Source organism: Glandiceps talaboti, chromosome 5, assembly GCF_964340395.1.
Source record: "Glandiceps talaboti chromosome 5, keGlaTala1.1, whole genome shotgun sequence".
Lineage (NCBI taxonomy): Eukaryota > Metazoa > Hemichordata > Enteropneusta > Spengelidae > Glandiceps > Glandiceps talaboti.
Genome location: NC_135553.1, coordinates 13,681,292 through 13,703,527, shown reverse-complemented (window position 1 = coordinate 13,703,527; position 22,236 = coordinate 13,681,292). Strand labels below are relative to the sequence as shown.

Genomic DNA, 22,236 nt, shown 5'->3' with positions numbered 1-22,236 from the left:
AAGAAACACAGACAGCGAATGGGACACAGAAATCGGAAGAAGAGACAGAGACACAGAAAGAGGTAGAGAAAGGGCCAGGGAAAGAGGCAGATTCAGATATCGAGAAAGGGAAGGAGACAGTGAAAGAGACAGAGAAAATGACAGAAACAGAGAAAGAGAACGAGAAAGTGACAGGACAGGACAGGGAAAGGAACAGAGACTCGAGAATCAGGGACAGTAAGGACAAGACAGAGAAAGAGTCATGGAAGGAGAAGCAAAGGTCAAAAGTAACAGAGTAATAATTCTTGATAATGTCATTGAACTGCATGGTACCATTATTTGTCATAATATACCAAAAGCTCTTAACATATACTAATTAGAAGTTCAAAATTTAAGGCTGTAGTCATGTAAATGCAAGCAAGTAATGTAAAAATGGCAAATGACGATTCAAAAGGAGTATCATAGTTATATAATAATAGTTCAAATCGATAAATGATATACATTTTTGCAAATATTCAAACTGCAAATATTCATTATGCAAGAGCTTGTATACATAAAATGCATTATACATTTCTGTGCAGACCCCTTATTTCTTTAAACTGACTTTAGGTTGGAGTTGTCTTAAACAAAGTAACAGTGTCAGTTTAAAACTTTTATTTCCAAGATATTGGGAACACTATTAAATAGCGCAATATGCCACCAGGGGGCGCTATTCACATGTTACTATATTAGAAAACATTTACATACAAAAGATATACAAGCATGCTAAATTTCAAAATTCAACTATCTAACTGGGTGATTTTTAAACGTAATCTGGGGGAAGGTAAATTACTGAAATGGTGAACAGTATCCATTATTAAACAGAAACCTACAAATATATAGAAAGAGGAAGAATTCAACTGAAAATCTGAAATTGTCCAACTTGCAAATAAAATATGATGAAATGGGAAAGATATCATGAATATTTAAGTTTTCAAAGTGATAATAATTTTCCTTTTGGAACTCAGGTACAAATGTTTGGGAATTCGAGATATAATATACTTACAAAAAAAGGGCAAAATACAAAAACACTGTTGCTAAACGTTTTGTCCAGACACAAAAACTCTCAAAAGACTTTATATCACTATGGAAAAACGAAATTTGATTGTTTGTAATTCCTCAGAAAGGTAAAACTCCAATATACAAACTTTTATATTAAAAATACAACGTGTAAATTACCATCTAAAAGATGTATATTTTATGTCACTTAGTTCATGTTTAGAAATTATAGAATATAGTTCCAGAAAATATGTACATCACAAATAATCATTTGTGGTGACATTAAGGAATCATTTCAATAAACTTTTACATGCAAGACTTTTACACATAGATATTTACAAAATGTTATTTGTATAAGTCATTTACAAACTCCCATCCTTACAGCTTTTACAGAATAAAATAAATATTTGTATGATATATATGGGGTTTGAAAACTGTCCATTCTATTATCTCTGTATGTTTTCAAAAGGATCAATGCACCATGGCCAAATCAATCTGTCAATCCATCAATCTATTTATCTATCTATCTATCTATCCATCATCCATCCATCCATCAAACCTCCCATCTACCTATCTCTCAAAGTGAGTATCTATCTATCTGTCCGTCCGTCCATCCATCCATCCATCTACCAACCTCTGTATCTGTACTATTTATGTTTATTTATGAATAAATCAGTTGCTGTAATATGTTAATACTTGTCACTCATCATATGTAGCGTATCAGGTGACACACACAGTACATGATAGTTTTCATTTTGATCTAAGTTCTCAGGGAATCATGCATAGAGTGTTCTATGGGTACAGAGCATTGGTCAAGCGAGTCCAGACACTTCAATAAAGAGTGTGTGATCTTTATAACTTGGTATACAAAACCTGTAACTCCTTACAATACATATTACATGTACACTACACTCATACATTGTAATATTTGGCTACAGAAGATTCTTCACACAATTTTATTTGCTAAAAAAGAGTTGTCATTTATTTCCAAGGTTGTCATGGATATTTTTCTCAAGAATGATTTAGAAAGCAGAGACAGACTTTCAGGATGAGTCCAATACAAAAGTACATGACAACATATATCTACAGAAGATGAATACAAAAATGACTTGAATGTTCAACTAACTATGATGAAAATATAATCTATAGAACAATGACATGTGGTATAGTATATGTGATACAAAGCTAGTCTGTGTTAGAGCATCTAACTTTAGCAAATATCTAGCCTTGTAAGGTTAGGGTTCTAATTTTTCCCTCACATTTCTGATCTTTTTACAGAATAAAATTTGACATCTCAAGAGTGTTTGCCAAAATCCCAACTTGCAAGCCATGAAAGGTTGGCATTTAAGGTTCCGTATACATGACACTCACACAATGGACTTGCAGTGAATCCAGAACTGTTGCAATTCTGTTGTGTGACCATGTATATGGAACCGAAAATGCCACCCTTGCATGTAGTGGTGATGGCCTTGTATAAGTGCTCTCCTGCAGTAGACCACCATAACTGTTTTATTTTCTATTTGAAACAGTAACTTAAATTATAACAACAGAAACTTAAGAGGTAAAATAAAGCTTCTACAAAATAGTTACTTCTTTCAAATGGTTGGTCCACAAGACTAGTCTACCCCCCCCCCCTCCCCCCTTCATCCAACATGTATCATTGACAGTTTCCGCATGTAAAGTATCTAGTTAAAGGGGAACACCACTTCAGGAAATAAACTTTGGTTTCTGGAGACTCATTTTATGATTTTACATCACATAAACATCACTTAATTGATTCCCGAGAAACACAAAATTGAAACTCATTTTCATCTCTGTCATTTCATTGGTGATACATGTACTATAGAGCCTAATCGACGCCAAATGTCGAACTCGTCAATTAGTAGGTCAGGAATATCAATTGATAAGTCAGGTCCGTCAAATGACAAGTCAGGAATGTCATAACTTCTAAGTGTTTATATCCTTCAGAAAATTTAGTCATGAATGTGCATTATTATGTGATGTGAAATCATGAGAAATGACTTTCCAGAACCCAAAGTTTATGAAATACCTTTATTTCCTAAAATGATGTTTTGATATAATAATATATTTTCAATGTTCATACATGTATAAAGTCATGACAATAAAGACTGCTTTATTTTATCCCTTAGATTCAAATTCTATATTTTCACTTGATTCATTTTGCACTGTATATGAATTGAGTTGGTCATCTGTTGTTTCCTCCTCTATGGAATCATCACTGTCATCTGATGACGATATGTCGTCTTCGTAGCCAAAGTTATCTCCAAAGTCACTCGTTTGGTCCAATTTGAGGAACGATTTGATCAGGTCACATAATGTCACGTGTGAACTAGAATTGAGAATGTTTGCAAACCTAAATTAATTAAAGGCTAAATAACAATAACTGTGCTTGGTGAAGTCGGTGATTAGAAAAGTACCACAAGAGGGTGCTATTGATTAGAAAAATGTATTCTCTTCACCTTTTATCATCTAAAGAACAAGTCAGTGATTGAAAAGTGTACCACTAGAGGGTGCTATTCTTTAGATAGTATGTTATTCTTGCCTTGTTTTCATTAACAAATACAAGCTGTTGTCGGTGCCTACAATATGTACCACTAGAGGGCGCTATTTGTTAGAAAGGTTTATTGTTTTAACCTTTTATTATCTTCAGAGCTTGAGTCAGTGATTGGAAAGTGTACTAGTGGGTGCTATTCATTAGAAATGTATGTATTCTAAGCTTTCATCACCAAGAAACAAAGGAGTCAGTAATTTAAAACTATACCACTAGGTGGCGCTATACATTAGAAAGGTATATTTGTCTTACCTTTTATCACCAACAAAGCAGGAGTCAGTGATTGGAAGAACAAAACCAGACTCGCATACCAAAACAATAAAGAATCCTTTGCCAGTATATTTTACCTCTTCTTCCTTCACTTTGACACTGACAATCTCAGACAAACCTACCACCACTGTAATGTAATTATCAAACATAAAAGTGGTACATAGACACATATTTTCTCTTTCATTTTGCTTTCCTTCCTTGGACAGAAGTCTTTTCAGAATAATAACTCTTTTTGTAAAATGGACACACCTTTTTCATTTAGCCACTTCCTAAAAAGTGGTTCAAACTGTAAATAGTCCCAGTTACCCAGTCTCAGAGGCTACACTCACTTAGCAGGTGTAGCCCACAATGATGAAAGGCTGGGTAACTGAGATGAGACAATAAAGTGAGTTAAAATATTGTGTTCAAAGTTAAAATGAGAAAAATACATGACTACTGACTAGTCTACCATGCAACATAAAATGTCGATTTGACCACAAAACAAAGAAATTATTAGAGAGAAAAAACAGGTGCTAATGACACTGTAGCACAAGTACTGAATCTAGTTTAAATGTTATTATCATCTGTGTGACCACAACACCAAGAAAACAACTCTGTTGAACCCTAGTTCAGCCATGCTAAAAAATGCAATCACCAGTGTATATTGTGTCTTTTCGAATAGGAAGTTTCATTGCAGACAAACCTAATGAAATTTTATCATTTCTGTATGTCGATCTTTCCTGAAAAGTCTATCAATTCTAAACAATAGTATATTCTACTCTGGCCAGTGGTGGCACTCTAACAAATGAATCACAGATTTCTTACCTTGTCTTTGTTCTCTAAATGGCAACAATATTTTATGCATAAGATTAAATTTCTTCATTCTGGCTTCCTGTTTGTCCTTGTCAAAAATGCAATCCTGTGAAACGAAAGTGGCATTTTATTTCAGAAAAATGCTAAAGATAAAGTGAACATCTGTGTCTTGTTATTATTATTATTGAATAGGTTATCACTGTTGAAATAGCAATTTTTACAGTAATAAAGGTGAGGAGACATTTTTTATATGATACATACCTGGAGTCAGAGTGAAATTAAAACATAACTTTTGTGGACTTTTTTTGGCAAATTTCTCATAATTTCATTATTAATGAACGAGTATAAAATTGATACATCATGATCTGTAGTCAGATTAAACTTTGTGTTATTTTTTCTGAACAATTAATATTTGCATCAGAAAACCGAATAGAAAGTTATACCCACTGAAGATAGAACATAAATCACATTTTGTGTTACAAATCATCTTTTTTTTTGTTCATAACATTTCCTTAAATAAAAGCCTACCAAATAGAAAAAATTAATAACAATGCTGACATCCAATAGCTTAGATATGCAATCTGCTTCTGATTATGACACCAACTTTTAAATGAACATATTTTAAAATTTGGCATTACAATCAGAATCAGATTGAAGGTCACAGCGAAACAAATCCTGATAGGCTGGCATCATATCTGACATAGATGTTTTTGTGATTGTGGATTCAGGTTATCAGAATTTTCAAGATCATGATGCTCCAATGATCAGATGTTGTATATCGCAAGTAAAATCTGACTCTCTTTTGAAACCTTAGACCTTCAATATACTTGAATGTTGACAAATTTAGTAACAGCCATTGAAGGAGTACTAGCCAAGAGAGTTAGTTGTCTTGGTGTCACCTACAAGCTGTAGGTGGTAATTTCAAATTAAGAATAGCTTCCTGAGTTTGCGAAAGGCAAAAGCCTTGCCTTGGTGTAGGAAGCTTCTTGAGATAGTTGTAACACCAAGACAAGTCTCTGGGCTGGAGAGCTTCTTGGGATAGAAACACTGGGGTAACACCAAGACTAGTCTCAGGGCAACTAAATATGCACCAAGTCAATAATATCACTACTGTAATACATCAGCTGTCTAGCACAATAGTGTACCATAACCCGTCACTTCCAAAATTGTGGGTCAGGTCCAAAAAATGTGTGTCAAATGAACCAAAAAAAACCTCTGGCTGCAACACTGTATATGTGCTGATACAAAACATTTTCTAATACTTGGTATGTGTAGGGAACAAGACTGATTTGTTTACTTACTTCCCATTCTTCTAGGTTTGTAGCAGCGATAATTAAACAGCCGACAATGTAGCTTAAACTCCACAGAAAACTATCAACACTGAAATAAGCTGCTCCTAGGCCGACTGATAAAATACCTATAAAGGAGAAGACAGTCATAATCACTTGCTGGATTGGATATAAATGTCTGTCTTCTGACCAAATTAGTAACAAATATTACAACAAATTTCATTGGTCTAGAACTTTCACTTGGTTGATCTTGACTATACATGTGTCCTAGACAGACAAGGAAGAAACTGTGGTTGAGACCACCAATATGAGGTCAGGTCTTATATTACAGCTTCCAGCACACCCAGTTTCACTTACTTATAAGTTATATAACTTCTGCAAATTTCGTTGTATGATTGAATTCCGAGGACTTTTATCTGGTATCCACTGATACGACTACGAGGATTTTGGTACAAGACTGTTGGCAACCATGTTGACATGGATTAATTTTTTTCAAAAAAGAGAAATATCAGGAAAAACTAGTATAAATTGAGAACATAAATGTCCAGTTTTGCAGCTCACAGACACTGTTCCGTGACACATAATAAATGCGACCTAAACAATACAACTTAATATTGAAATGACATTCTTACCCACGAAAATACTCCATGATCTTACACTTGGTTCTCTCGCAAGGTGTAAAATTCTGTCATTCTTCGTCACAACTTTCATGTAAGTCATCTCCAATTCGTATAGTATTTCACTTCTACTCCAGAGAGAAGTCTTTTCAGCCACTTCCTTTTAATCAATGGTCTCTTTCGTTCCATGAATATATTACAAAACGCGGAAGAAGAAAAATGAAAATAGGCGGCTCATCCAACTAGAACGCTTATTGGTTCATTTCGTGACCCACGGTCAAAGGTTAAAGTTTATAAACATGGCGTCACATTTTAGTGGAGCTCTACAGATCACCGATTTAGACGATTTTATTACCCCTTCTCAGGTGAGAATCGTAATTATTTTGTGGATGTAAACAATTTATATTCACAAGTTTTTCCTGTAAAATTATTATATAATTTAGAGAAGATTTTGATGATAAAACGTCGATACAAATAAAATGTGGAGTAATCGACCCTTGGCACACGTTACAATGTTACATGCACGCTCTTGTATGTTATATACTTTTGTATTGCGAACACTTGAACGTACGGATCACCAATCTAGCTTTTATGTATTATATCATGTATATTATGTTTTATGTTATATATGACTTTTTATCAGATGGAGTTAGCTATATATACTAGAACTATCAATATCAATGTTGATGTCATGATATGTCCAGTCACATTTTTACAACATAACGTGTAGATCATACTAGATCATGTATGTAAAATTATGAAAATTATTGTGATATTGATAATGTAAATGTGTGTTGTTTTAATGCAAATTATTATGATTTATTATTATTAAATACACAACAGGAATGCATCAAGCCAGTGAAAGTGGAAAGGAAAGCTGGAGGTATTGCAAAAATTAAGATAGAAGATGATGGGAGTTACTTTCAAATATCAGGGGTAAAAACAGTTTGAATTTCATTTGTCAATTATTTTCATCTCATACGTGTTAATTTTTCTTACTGTGATTGCATTCAATGTATCATTAGTTCATTTCAAAACACTTCTTGGGTTATAAGTTTGAAAGTCAATGATATCAGCCAGTCTTGCAAAATGCACAAGACCAATGTATTAACCTTTTTATGAAGATTGTTAAAAAAAAAAATATCTGGGAAATTCAAATAGAGATTTTTTTTTTTTACTTTAACCCTTTGAAGCCTGGCACCGTATATTTAGGGTGTAACAATTACATAAACTTACAGAAACCAAGTCATTAGAGTGTTTCACCTAATGAGGGTTTGTTTTCACTGCACTTATACATGTATTAATTCATATGTGTGAAATATTCATGACACGTGTTTACTATAAGCTTTCATCACAAAACATGAAAACTGTTTTTATATTATCTATCACTTATCAGGATGGCAGTGCGACTAAACTGGAGAAAGCCAAGATAACATTAGATGACTGTCTTGCTTGTAGTGGATGCATTACATCAGCTGAGAGTGTTCTGATAACTCAACAAAGTCAGGATGAGTTGTATAAGGTACTGGTAGAAAACAAAACACAGGTTCAGGTGAGAACTACTGCTATAGTTCAAGAACGGGGTCTGAGGGCATAAGAAGAAAATATACAAATCAAAGTGACACAGAAGCTGCTTTTTTATTTGGTTGATAATACTTAGTACCTGGAACCTCAATTAATGTAATATGGCATTAATCATGTCAGTGTGTACCTTTAGTGAGCATTGAAAATCGTCTTCTGGCATTGTTGGTACTATTGATGGCATAGTAGGGGTTTCTTTGAAATTTTAATCATAACCTGTAAAAAAATTTCAATATAAAATTGAAATGATAAGGTCAGCAGCCATACATTTGTAGGATAATATCCTGAAAGGAACACCAAAAATTAAACATGTATTAGTATACATACATACATACATGCATTTGTAAACTGGAAATGCACATACAGTAAAAATTGAAAACTTTGTGATTGGTGATTAGTGAAAGTGATTCGTAATTTGTGAATTTATGAATATGGTTTTATCATGATTTGTTTTGTTTTTAAAATTAAATGTAACATAAATGAAAGTTATTTTCATACTCTGAAAATCACTGATATGTTAGCTTTTAGCTCTTTGATTGGAGTTGTGCCTGATATATAAGTAAATAGTTACAAATTCTGTGTTGAATGCTTCATGTCATTTACAGAATGGAAATCCAGAGAAACAAAAATTAGTTGTTGTGTCGGTTTCACCACAGTCAAGGGCATCACTAGCTGCAAAATATAAATTGTCAATCCAAGATGCTGCTGAGAAACTTACAGGGTTCTTGAAGAAACTTGGTAAGACAAGATCTTTAAGAAACAAAAGATGTATGTGTCATATTTATAGACTTGGTTTCAATTCTTCTTCAACTCTGACAAGGAGGAATTTTTGTAATTTCTGACATTTGTCTCTGTATGTATGTATGTATGTATGTATGTATGTATGTATGTATGTATGTATGTATGTATGTATGTATGTATGTATGTATGTATGTATGTATGTATGTATGTATGTATGTATGTATGTATGTATGTATGTATGTATGTATGTATGTATGTATGTATGTGTGTGTGTGTGTGTGTGTATGTTTGTTTGTTTGTTTGTTCGGTTGTTTGGTTGTTTGTCTGTTTGACCATCTGTCTGTTCAAGAAACAGTTTTAAAGTTTTTGATAAAAACTACAATTTGGTGACTTTAAAAGCTGGTCTAAAAAGGATTTTTTTTTCTTACATTTTAAAAAAAGCCATCATGCATTTTCTTGATTTTGTAGATGTGCATTATGTCTTTGATACAACATTTTCAAGAGATTTTAGCCTTATGGAAAGTGGTAGAGAATTTGTAAGAAGATACAAGAATAGTTCACAGAAAGGCAGTTTTCCAATGTTGGCATCTGCATGTCCAGGTAAGTTATAAAAATTAATACTCAAAGTTTGAGTTTTAGAATGGTACATTGAAGGGCGCCCTCTAGTGTTCTATGGTATGTTTCTTCTGAGGTGAACCTGTGTCAAGCTCCGAACTACCACTGATTAATATGTTCATGTAAATTTTTATTTGTTTGTAATGAATTTGAATAGTTTAGGCATGATATGAAATAAACAATGGTAAGAATTTCACACTCCTTGAAATAATGCCCATTTAAATGCTGTGAGAACCAAAAGAAACTCCTAATATTGCTCATTTCCCATAATGCCTCACCCACAGATTTGCCAATTTTTATAAGTGTATTTTAGAAAGATCACGTGATGTAGAATTGATGAAAATTACTTTCCTGGGTCGATAAGCATGATAAAGAAATATACCTTGGATAAAATCATCCTTGCCTTTATTCCATCTCAGGTTGGATCTGTTATGCTGAAAAGACCCATGGAAGTTACATACTACCATACATCAGTACCACCAAGTCTCCACAACAAATCATGGGATCTCTAGTCAAAGATTACTTTGCTAAACAACACAACAAGACAGGTGATCAAATCTACCATGTTGCTGTCATGCCGTGTTATGATAAGAAGTTAGAAGCATCACGTCAAGATTTCTATGACGATATTTACAGTACTAGAGATGTGGATTGTGTTATTACCTCAGGTTTGTATTGTCATAACAAGAATTTTTTTAGGACAAAATGATGATTGATTTCTCAGTTGTTATAGAATTGTAGTAATATGACAGGACTCCTTGATGCATGAATGCAAGTTTCAGAATAGTTGCACAAGTTCTTGCCATGTTCTGTATCGTCGTACTTTCACAAGCGTAGCCAGTGAAAATGCAGCAGAAAACACTAAAAGCCTGAATGCATATACCCCTGAAAACCACACTGGCACTTAAATGGCCTTGGGTTCTCTGTTATCATTACATATATTTAACAAAAACAGTAAATTTCTGTTAAAATCTTATTGTGTGATCAAGCAAAGTGCAAGGAATGATCATATCCTTATTTGCATATCATTTACATGTAGGTATACAATAGTGGTGTTTTTTTCGGTATTGCACTGCAATGTAAATACCACTAGAATGCCCATTCACCAGTTCAAGTGAAGTAATCACCGGTACATGTTCAATAATTAATTTTCTTCTATTTATTGCAGGGGAAATTGAAGTCATGTTACAGAAAGAGGGCATTTCATTGGCTGACGTGGAGTCACATGATCTAGATTCAGTGTAAGTTCTTAAATCATCACCAGTCATTATCATCTTGGATAATAATGATTAAATAGATATATACCAATTTATTTTAGCTGAATTGAACTATGTAATGTGAATTGGAAGAGAGTTCCAAATCAAAGCTGCCTTGCATCATAAAGGGACAATGAGTGTGGATGCAGATGATCACAAATGAAAGTGGATGGCAGATAAAGCAAATTTTGTTTAGAAAACTGTTCTTGCAGTATAAAGTAAGATGAAATTATAATAATGTGATGTTTGTGTTTTGCCTTAGATTTACAAGTTTGTCAGGAGGTCAGATTGTTAGTCACAGTGGAACCGGATCAGGTGGATATATAGAGTATGTACTGAAATATGCTGCCAAGGAACTCTACGGTCATAATGTTGAAGGTATTCAGTACAAAACACTTAGGTGAGTTGAGGTGTGTGTGTGTGTGTGTGGGGGGGGGGGGGGGGTTGATTAGGCCATAGACCCACCACCCACGTGGGTGGAGGGTCAATGTTTAGACAGGGGTAATGTAAGATGGGTTGTAGTTGTTGGTAATGATTTGTGATACTGGATGCTGTACTTTAATAGTGTATATACTGAAATATGCTGTCAATGAATTGTGTGGTCATAGTGTAGACAGTATTTAGTACAAGACATTTAGTTGAGTTGAAGGGGAGTGGTGGTGGTGGTGGTGGTGGTGGTGGTGGTGGTGGTGGTGGTGGTGGTAATGTATTAAGTAAGGGTAGTGAGTTGTTGGTAATGATCACGATATTGGATGTTGTGGCGAAATAGTTTACATACTGAAATATACGGCCAAGGAATTATGTGATCAGAATAAAGGAAACATAGATATTTTTATGAGTTGAGGAGAATGACAGGGGTTATCAGTTAGGGACATTATGTGAAGGGCAGTCTTGGTAGCATGATACAAATAGTAAGTTTGACATGATTCAACAGGGGCACGTACTTTGGGTAGCGTGAGAGGGGGTTGTTTGATGTGGTTGTTTAGTAATGTGATGTGATGTATCTCTTTACATTGTGATGTATATAGTACAGAGTTCCTTGAAACTAATTGAGTACACTTCAGTAAAAAAAGACTTGCACAGAAAACTTGACAATGTATACATGCAGATATTTTGAGCCAAGTCTGTAGATTTAGGAACTTTGTTGTTTTGCTTGACATCAAATTATTCAAAACAATATTTTTGTTTACAGGAATAAAGATTTCAAAGAAGTCACTTTAGAAATAAACGGGAAACCCGAATTGAAATTTGCAATTGCCAACGGATTTAGAAACATACAGAATCTTGTACAGAAAGTGAAGAGAGGAAAAAGTCCATATCATTTTGTAGAAGTTATGGCATGCCCTGCAGGTATAGATAGACTATTTGACTAGTACATACACACATCATATAGAGCCTGCAAGCTGACTTTGGTGTCACACATTTAGTAGTTATTGCTGGTTGTAGCAGACACCTCTCTGGGTTAATGACCAGTTGATGTAATGGAAACTACGAACTGTTACATGATAAATGCTTTACCTGATGATTAAATGTGATACTTACATGTCAATGTAAAGTTTGTAATCTCCTGGGAATTATCAATTAGGGGTGAAAGTTACTGCCTGATGTACTGTTATGGTCAAGATCAAAGACATAATAAACTCAATAGGATGCTTTAATTCTACAATTAATATAGTAGTTATTTATACAACTATGGTTACTCTATGTAGATTTTTAAAAAGTTGCCTAGGTCTACAATGCAAATGCTATGGCAAGCTTGCCAGCTGTGTGCATTTTTGGGCATGAATGTAGCACAAGTGGACCAACTGTGCAAAGACACTTATTTGTATCAAGCTAGGGAGTCAGAATTGGTTATCAGAGATTCTGTATTTCTCATCTCGAAATCCATGCTATGTTTTGATTATTTTCATTTCATCTCAGTTATGCATGCAATCCCAACATCATCCCCCATCTTAAAATCTCACAGCTTGAGTTCTCCGCAGAAGGTACACAGTATTTCAGTCTGATATCTTCAGTAATTTTGATACATTTGTTTTTCTCATCAAAGTACCACTAACTTTAATTTTGCTGGATTTCATCTTTCAGGGTGTGTAAATGGAGGTGGCCAGATCAAGGCTGAGGATGGCGAAAATGCAAAAGATCTCCTTGTCAGGGTGGAAGAGTTGTACCACTGTGTACAGCATAGAGAACCACAGGACAATACACTAGTCAGGCAACTGTATACTGAATGGCTAGAGGGGGAGGACTCTGATAAAGCCAGGACTATGTTACACACACAGTACCATGAGATTGAGAAAATATCAACGGCATTAAATATCAAATGGTAGACAATACAAATGAGGAACAAGTCTGCAGAATGCAAGATAATGTATGTCATTGCCCAATATCAACCTTTGCATTTGCGGATGGGATAGTAATATCCCGACGTGATGCCACAAACATGTACCAAAAATTAGGCCTGTAATATTTCATTACATACCAAGTCACTGTTTATATGTATATGTTGGGTAATGTATAATGATTTTGTAATTGTGATTTTCATTCATCCAAAATCGCAAATGACAAATCTTTGTGAGATACTTCTTTCAATTTTGTCTCATGTTGTCCATGGGCAATATGAGCTTCACCTGTCTGATAAGTTTCTCTGGTGTTTCTATTTGGAATAATGACAAGGTTGCATGTGTTTATAGAGGCATGGCCATGTATGTAATAACAGTTAGAAGGGACTCTATGCTTTCTAGGTGGATTCATGGATTTTAGTGAAAGGAAGAGCGATATTAGCTAGGTTTATGGTTAGGCAAAGAGACACAGGATATATGTAGAACAATATTTACTCATTGCCAACAATATACACCAACTATATATTAGGAGGTCTCTTCCCATTTCTATTGCTAACCTAACCCAAACTCTAACTCCCTAGCTTGGCATCAAATATAAATCTCCCGGTGACTGTACAATAGCCTACATTTTTCCAACCCAGATGTAACTTTGTGATCTTTCAGATTTGTTTCACCAGTGACAAAATCAGCCAATTCATCTCCAGAAACCTCAACTCCTTTCTAAGATGCTCTCTCCTTTCAGAAATACTGTGATATTCTCCAAGTGCTGATAATAAATGTAAATGAATAAAAATGTTCTGTAAAGTCTTGTTTTGTACCCTTTTTTATGGACGAGGGGTGAGTGAGTGTCCACCATGTGAAATCATCACAAATGTATATCAGTGAGATCTTTAGCCTTACAAACCAAAGTTTTTTCTTAGTGCCAGAAACTGCAAACCCCCCACACCTACACTTCCAACCAAAAAGAAGAAAGACACCCTAGGTCCATAATGAGAAAAAAATAAAGATGTGGAATCGCTCTACAAGTCTGCATGGAAATTTACAAGAATCTAAAACATCAAAAGTGTGTAACTACAGATTGAATAGAAAATTCTTTTAATGTATGAATTACTATTATTCTGCAATTTCTTGACGAATCAGAGAGTTCCTTTTATAGTAGTAGCATCCAGCACTATTTTGAAGTTGTAACGACACATACATGACAACTACCTTGAATCAAAGTGTGAGTACCAAATCACCATATTAGGCAATATGTTATAGATTTGCTTAGGGGTGGATTGGCTTAGGGATGTGCTACTGCTTTCAGTGTTTTTTTCAAAGGTTGAGAATGACTTGCAACATACAGAGAGGAAAGCCTTCATAATACAAGATCTAGCTAGTTTGCCCAACTCATTATGTCTGCATTCAAAATATCATCTCCTGTTTCAATTATGAGTGGTTATAATGAAGGTTGCTATGAGCAAATTCATTAATAACAAACAACAAAGTTTCATGACCATGGTGTTTTAAATCAGGGCTGTCTCGGTTTATAGTGACCATTACTGGTGCAGAGGTGAACCAAATAGCGCCCCCTAGTGTCCAAATGTACAAACTCCTCAAATAATAACGACGTTAAATTTGAAATTTCCATACTGTGCTGAGAGTATTTTATAGGGACTATGGCGCAAATAAAATAAACCATTGCAACTACTATCGTCATTATTTTTATTACATATTTTCAAGGTGTATTGTATTGTATAAGTTCAAGTGGACATTACAGAGAGATAGACAAGTGATCAACAAGAATAAATTGTTTTGGTTTATAATTACTAACAATACAGTAATCAGCTTTACTGAAGTAAACTTTACCATCACTTGCCATTGGCAGAACTAACACCTGGTAAGCAGACATAATATGTAAACGATTTGCTGACATAATTTAATATATGTACATGTATATTAAAATGGCGAGAAAATGATACCAAGTGACATGCTAAGAAAAGATTACTGCCATTGAAGGTACATGTATGTATCCACAATAATGACACATGTAATACAAGAATAACTTAATCTAAGTTTTATGCGAGTCTTCTCACTCGACTGAAACAATACAAATGAAGTTTGTACCACTTTGATATCATCGCACATACAGGTACTTATACTTGGGCCATAATTACCACACTCCATGATAAACAAATAACAACAGACGCCTGATATTTGTGTACATTTCACAGGGAAAATTCACACTGATGTCTTTTCAAAGGAAATGTCAGGTTAGCCATATTTTTTTTCGATAGATTATCTGAAATATATCAAACATGTATCACTGTTTAAAAGCTAGCCTCCAAATGCATGCCATTGACATCTTTAAAGTGACGCAAAATGGCATATTGGCAGTTTTTCCTTTAAAAAAAATATATTGACACCCCTAATTCAGTGTGTAATTTTGCAACTGACATGACAAAATCCTTAACCTGACATGTAAATGTACAACACAGAATTTGTCCCTGATTTTTGTAGCGTTGTGGGTTCAACTATGATTTACTGAAAACAAAGGTGGATTAATAAACACAATATAATGTTCATTCTTGTTATGTACATTTCACATAACTCGGTCCTGAATTTTTGATAATACAATAACATCACAATACACTTTCATAAAAACAATAGGTGTATGTGGGCTTTGGTGTCGGAAGTTGACTAAAACCTATGTTGAATAATCACCTGCCTATTGAGATGTGGCAGAATTTCCATGCTTACCAATTGTACATTGACATTGCTTAGTGATGTCTTGTGCTTATCATAAAAATTATATTCAAAAACGTGCATGATACATGACATACATATATGATTTAGAAACAAATTCTTAATCAAATATTTCTCTACTGATATGCAACAATCCATTAGCCATTTTATGTTCAATTCTATACTCTACACCCAAACATTATATAATGGACGAGAATGACTGTTCATGACATGAGATAAATTTGAGTGATACAGCTGTAAAATCAATGAATACACGTGGGCTTTGATGTGAGAAATTGATTTAAACTGACAACAGGCACAGCAGATAAATGATATGGTGAATGTCAAAATCCTGGATCAGATGAACTGCATAGATGTAGAGTAAGGAAAGGAATAGACAGCAATCAAAGGGAACCACAATGTAAATTGAGATGGTGGTGTCTAGATCCAAGCTGTATCACTTCAAATCATTTCATGAGACACGCAATGACAGACACTTTTGTAGTACATCTTTGACAATGCTGATGAGATGACAGCTAAAATCCTTGAGATTCATTACAAAAATTTGGACTCTGTGAGTAGAACTGTTCAATTTATTATTTAATTTATTATGACAGAAGTTTCAGCAAATTTCACTGAAAGTTTAGTTGTACCCCCATTACTTTGTTTTCCCCTATACACAATGTGTTATCCAATTGGATCAATCTCAACTCATGGGGCAGAAGTCTGTAGGCAAATCCAAACAAAGTGGCAATCACATGACTTGTGGAGGACACAAACCCTGCTGATAAATACCAGACCTACAGTGATCGCATACACATCTCTCCTTCTACAATGGTCCAACTTGTATTTACTGATAACTTTACCAACTTTTTTGACTTTGACATTTTCTGGACATAATTGACAGATAAAATTCAATACCAAAAGATACTTTTGGTAGTCAGTCAAACGTTTAAAATAATCTATCTTTTTCAGCTGCCATGTATGTCACACACTGATAGTTCTAAAAATATTGAATCCATCATGTGCAGTGCTGATGATAAGTCCAGGAATCTGTGAATGCCAGTGAACCTCTTTAATATCAGTTTGACCCTGGTGAATAAACAAAAGTTGTGGAGGTACGTCCGGCTGTGCTGAATTTCCTTGTTCTGGGCGAGATGTTTCCTCGTCTTTCTCAACTGCTAAGTCCCACAGTGTGATTTGGTTGTCGGCACCTGACGCTGCAAACACTGTGCTGTCTTTGTGGTTCCATGCCACTGATGTGATGGGTGCCGTGTGATGTTTGAACTTGGCAACAGCTTGACCCTTCTGGAATTCAAAGGAGAATGATGGGTGTTTTTGTGAGTGAAGGTTTGGTAGTTCAATCAGACATCAATAAAGGCAACAGACATCCACACGGATAGCCAGACAGCAAGAAAGAGACAGACAGACATAGGGATTGACAGCCAAAGAGTAAATCAGACAGAGGCAGACAGATAGACAGACAGACAGACAGACAGAGACACACATATAGACAGACAGACAGACAGGTAGATGTATTTGAAACATGTCTGGTGTTCGATTTGGTATGGAAGAAATTGCATGCATATAAATTGTGTGATTATGGAACGTACATGCTATTACAAAGAAATATTTCAATTTAAAAATTCAGTTCTCCAAATTTGCTCTGATTTCATATATTTGCATATTTGAGAGGATATACTAAAATTGCAGGTGAAAAAGTATTTCAATGATGATTTCATTTTAGTAGGAAAAAGAGAAAGTGAAACTGATGAAATGAAAATGTCTAAAATTTGGGTACTCCATGGTATTTCACAGTCACTACATAAAACTTGCCTGGAACTGTCTAAGGTCCCACACTTTCAACATGCCATCATCCCCACCAGATACAATGAATGGTTCGTTCCTATTCCAGCTGATGACATTCACATCACTGTCATGCGCTGTGGTTGTCAACATACAGGCTTTACTTGGTGCTGCTCTGCTGTCCCAGACACGAACAGTTTTGTCCACCGAACATGATGCAAAGACCTAGGAGATCAAGTACACAAATTCATATTATTAGTAAACTATGAAGGGACTTAGTCACTAGGTATTTCTGCCTGGGTTTACACCTGATAAAACAAGATTATTTTCATAAGTCGAAACATGGCTAAAAGTTATCTAAGATTTGCATCTGGTAAAACATAGGTAAGACATGTACATGTATAGTATTTTCACTGGGTGAACATAGGTAAAAATTATCTTACGTTTACACCAGGTAATGCAAATACGGCAGTATTTTCCTTGGGAGAAAGTTAGACCTCTGCTTAGAGAAACCTTATGCGTACACCTGGAAACTCAGGTGAACATTAGGGAAGCAGAGCTTAGAATCTTTAGTTTACACCTGGTAACACAGGTGTACAAAACTTTCAGTATTTGCATTGGAGGACTCTTCGTTTACACCTGGTAACACAGGTGTACAAAAATTTACAGTATTCTCATTGGAGGACTCTACATTTACACCTGTTAACACAGGTGTACAAAACTTTTCAATATTTTCTTTGGAGGACTCTACGTTTACACCTGGTAACACAGGTGTACAAAACTTACAGTATTTTCATTGGGTGACCATTGTATATCTTCTACAGACTCTGTATGTGCTGTGTAAGGTCTCTGGTCTACATGCCAATCACCACCTTCCTTCATATTCCAAAGGTGAATATTCTTTTTACAGTCTCCTGTCGCTAGTCTTCCTAAAATATCAAAATAATAACGTACTAAAATAAGAAATCAATTTTTGAAGAAATGCTACATATGGTAAAATCTGAGTAAGTGCTACTGCACTCAATAAGGGCACACATCTTCATCTCTGCTATACAAGCCAAGATGTAGTCCCCCCCCCCCCTATTACTAACAAACAAATAATATTTTGTCGTTGGTTCTGACAATAAACAATATCAGAATACCCTGTAAATAATCACTTTCAAGTACATTTCTCACGATCTAACCTGTAAACTTTTCAACTAAAACTTTTTCATTTTCCATGAAATAATTTGCTCTGTTTGAATCTGAATGTCATCCAAACAATCGAATTTACATATAATTGAACATTTGAGTTTCAAAGGAAATCATTTCCAACACCCCAATCTCATTCTAACGATGTCATGGCAACAAAGTTTGCATGCCTATATATGGGGAAAAAGAAGCACTGACCAATCACAGTAGGTGACCAGTCTACAGCATAGCCTTCTGATTGGTGGCCACTGAATGTAAACAATGGTTTGGTCTTGTCTTGTTTGGCTAGTCTGGCTAGTGCTGCACTGTCTTCCAGGGCGTCTACATGTTGTTTCAAATCCCAGATGTGCACACTTCCTTTTTCTGACCAAGTAGCAACTAAGTGTCGTTCATTTATCACTGTACTCTATGATAGAAAACACAATGACAGTATACAGATTACGGGTGAATGTTGGCGGCAAAACTAATTACAGTCTGCAGTAAATGAATGCAAAAATACCTTGAATCTCTTATACCATAGTGGGACATTTTTGAGAAAGCAATAACAGGCTAGCATGAACAAGTGGTAATTGTGGCAAACAGGAATAATTAACGAATGAATTTGATTGATAACGCCTAGTACATGTACAACATGCTGGAAGTACAGAGACAATAATCCATCATTTGATAAGAACACTTTTATGGCCTCTTTTCACTATAGCTCACATTCACAAACAAATCTCAAGTTCCCCTGACAATTCATGTACATGTAAAGAGGTCATAAATCTGTTCGTATCAAACTATGAAATGTAATCTTTCATTTACAATTCTCCTAGTTCCCACATACATGTATATTAGCATGAACCAACAGAGATATCTCAATGCTCCAATTGATAACAAGGCAATGTTCTGCATTTGTGTGACCCATACCAGGAGAATTATAAGGGAGAAGTCAGAAAGTCCCTCTTGTCTTGAGATTAGTACACCCAAATACATCCCTTGTTTTCATACCTACCCTAATCCTATTGATAGATCCATTGTGTTTAATCATTGATGTTTCTAACTCTGCTTTCTCATCTTCATTTTCTTCACTACTATCATCATCATCATCATCTTCCTTCTCCTCCTCTTCCTCATCTTTTTTGGTTTTGTAGAGATTACTCATTTTCATTACAATGATGTTGTTGAGGTGTGTTTTCTCTGCCTGTGTTCCAGCCACAAGGTAGCATGTATGTGGATACTCTACACGATTCTCACCTAGATTATCCTTCAAGATGTCAAAACTCAAACAAGGTGCTCCTGAAATAAAATTAATAATAATAATTAAAAAAAATGAACAATTTTTTTTTTAAATCTCTGTAGCTCAACTTGCTCACTTTCATTTTGCCAGCAGACAGTAAGATGCATAATGACATTTTGCAGGCAATATTTGCCAGTGCATGTACACTGTAACTTGTTCCAAACAAACTGTCATGGAACACTGAATGAGTATACATATATCTCTAAAAAAACCAAAAAACCATTCTCACATGACTCTTCTAATTGATGACTAGCTATATCAACCATACAATCATTTTTCACAGAATTACAATACAAGTTATTTTGTGAATTTCATAAATATTGCTTAAAAGTGTGTAATAAAAAGTTTAATCATTTGTAATATCATTACTGTATCAAGAGTTGTTCGTTTACAGATGGGGTAAAAACCTTGGGTTCATATGTAGATTATATTGTGAAACATGTAGTTGGCAAGATGCCAACAGACAATGCTGTGATAATTAGCTAATGAAAGTCTCAGGTGGCATCTACAGGCCATCGATCTACACATGAGCTTGATAGATAGGCCTTTTACTAATGAAAGTAGAAAAAAAACTTATCTCCTCCCATGGCCTTTTGTATATGTTTATCACACCACAGATAAGTTGTATCACATAAAAGATGCATTAGTTAAAATATTAGATTTACATTTTAATATATTAAATTAATGTAAACAGTCCCTCTATACATGTACAGGGACCATTGTGATTGTACTTTCATGATAAATTACCACTTGCAAAATTTATCATGCTTATTCATGCTTGTAGTGACACAAAACATTAATAATGCAAGCATGTTGATATGCGATTCATTGACACCACTGCAGTATTGTCTCTTTTTTTCACGAATGATCGATCACTGCAAGAAACAAAGGACAGTTCAGTCCTTACTTCTGACAAAGTTACCCAAATTCTATTACGTTTACACTTTCAACATTTTCTTATTGCTACCAAAGCAAAGAGTATGTGGTGCAACGTTGCAAGATGCAAGTCTTCTCCACTCACCTGTTTGTGCCTGATGGTACATATGATAAGCCGATTCATCTCTCACTAGTTCCTCATCGTCCCCCATTTGTTCCCCAGGAAGAAAAGCCTTCGCCTCCCCCTTTTCCTCTTCCATTTCTTCCTCCTCGCCATCACTCTCTTCAGCTTCAATTACTTCCATTTCCTCCCCGGAAGAGTTACCTTCTATCTCCGCCATTTTCGCACATGTGTTTCACGAAATTAAAAAGGTCAGAGGTGGGCCACCTGTACAGCGCCCTCAAACATCCTTAAAGCAATTAATCGTTGCCTTTGTTTGTTTATTTGATCGCGCTCACTGATATACAAAGCTTTATTCACCTAATACTTTTGACAATAAATTTCTATCGATTTCTTTTTTCCTTAAAATTTTCTCATCTTTTAGCACTGCTAATTTGAATACTTTGTGTGACTATCCAGCAGCTGTATGTGTCAAACTAACGGGTTATCACCCCCTGACAAACCTTTTTATAGTACATGTATTTCCATATACTTTTCGCGGTTAATTCTTTAAAGTCATGCTGCATATTAGCACATGACCATGATCATATAATTATTTCATTATTTGAATGAGATATTTAGTCAGTTTATGGAAAAGTATTCTCTTTTGGTTCGAATTCAGGTATCGTAACTTTTGAACTCTCATTCAATATGAACTCCTGTGATCGATCGCGAATCGACATATCTTTAAAAGTTACAAGAGGCCTGCTAGGTGCCGTGTATGCGAATACTTAATTCTCATCTTACACGCCTTCATATTGAACTTACAATATTTTCCCTAGAGTAGTGATAAAATGAAAAAAGAAACAATATATGATCTACGACGCACGCAGTAAGTAACGTAGTAAACATAGTTAAAAACTGTTTATAAATTTTCCAAGAATTTCACCAGGTTACATTTTGTTGACACTGATAGGGACGAGGTTAATAAAAAAAATAAACTTCGCCTCCTTATGAGGCCTTTAACATGTTTAATAATGTTTTCAACTTGAAATGTATTCCGTCATATGTCGTTCACCATGCATGGTAGATAAAGATAGATAGATTTGCAATTTCTCTGCTTTTTTCTGCATATTCTATACGTGTACGTCGTATTTTTGGTATCAATAAT

The 22,236-nt window shown here is 34.9% G+C and overlaps 3 protein-coding genes across 3 annotated transcripts; 1 reads left to right on the top strand and 2 right to left on the bottom strand.

The window, feature by feature from the left end:
• Window positions 1-2,015: 2,015 nt before the first annotated feature.
• On the bottom strand, window positions 2,016-6,748 carry LOC144435719 (cytochrome b-245 chaperone 1-like). The gene is made up of 5 exons (XM_078124327.1): window positions 6,573-6,748; window positions 5,953-6,068; window positions 4,664-4,757; window positions 3,842-3,986; window positions 2,016-3,367 (listed from the first exon to the last, which is right to left on the bottom strand). Exons 1-5 carry the CDS (start codon window positions 6,658-6,660, stop codon window positions 3,157-3,159), a joined length of 654 nt encoding a protein of 217 aa, XP_077980453.1. The 5' UTR covers window positions 6,661-6,748; the 3' UTR covers window positions 2,016-3,156.
• A 108-nt stretch (window positions 6,749-6,856) lies between these two features.
• On the top strand, window positions 6,857-13,851 carry LOC144435626 (cytosolic Fe-S cluster assembly factor narfl-like). The gene is made up of 10 exons (XM_078124221.1): window positions 6,857-6,922; window positions 7,401-7,493; window positions 7,954-8,103; window positions 8,744-8,876; window positions 9,348-9,479; window positions 9,914-10,162; window positions 10,663-10,735; window positions 11,013-11,150; window positions 11,943-12,100; window positions 12,836-13,851. The coding sequence occupies exons 1-10, from the start codon at window positions 6,857-6,859 to the stop codon at window positions 13,075-13,077; spliced, it is 1,434 nt and encodes a 477-aa protein (XP_077980347.1). The 3' UTR covers window positions 13,078-13,851.
• A 1,900-nt stretch (window positions 13,852-15,751) lies between these two features.
• LOC144435630 (glutamate-rich WD repeat-containing protein 1-like) lies at window positions 15,752-21,306 on the bottom strand. Its single transcript, XM_078124226.1, has 6 exons — window positions 21,111-21,306; window positions 19,805-20,088; window positions 19,009-19,216; window positions 18,406-18,548; window positions 17,650-17,844; window positions 15,752-17,121 (listed from the first exon to the last, which is right to left on the bottom strand). Exons 1-6 carry the CDS (start codon window positions 21,304-21,306, stop codon window positions 16,801-16,803), a joined length of 1,347 nt encoding a protein of 448 aa, XP_077980352.1. The 3' UTR covers window positions 15,752-16,800.
• Window positions 21,307-22,236: the final 930 nt, after the last annotated feature.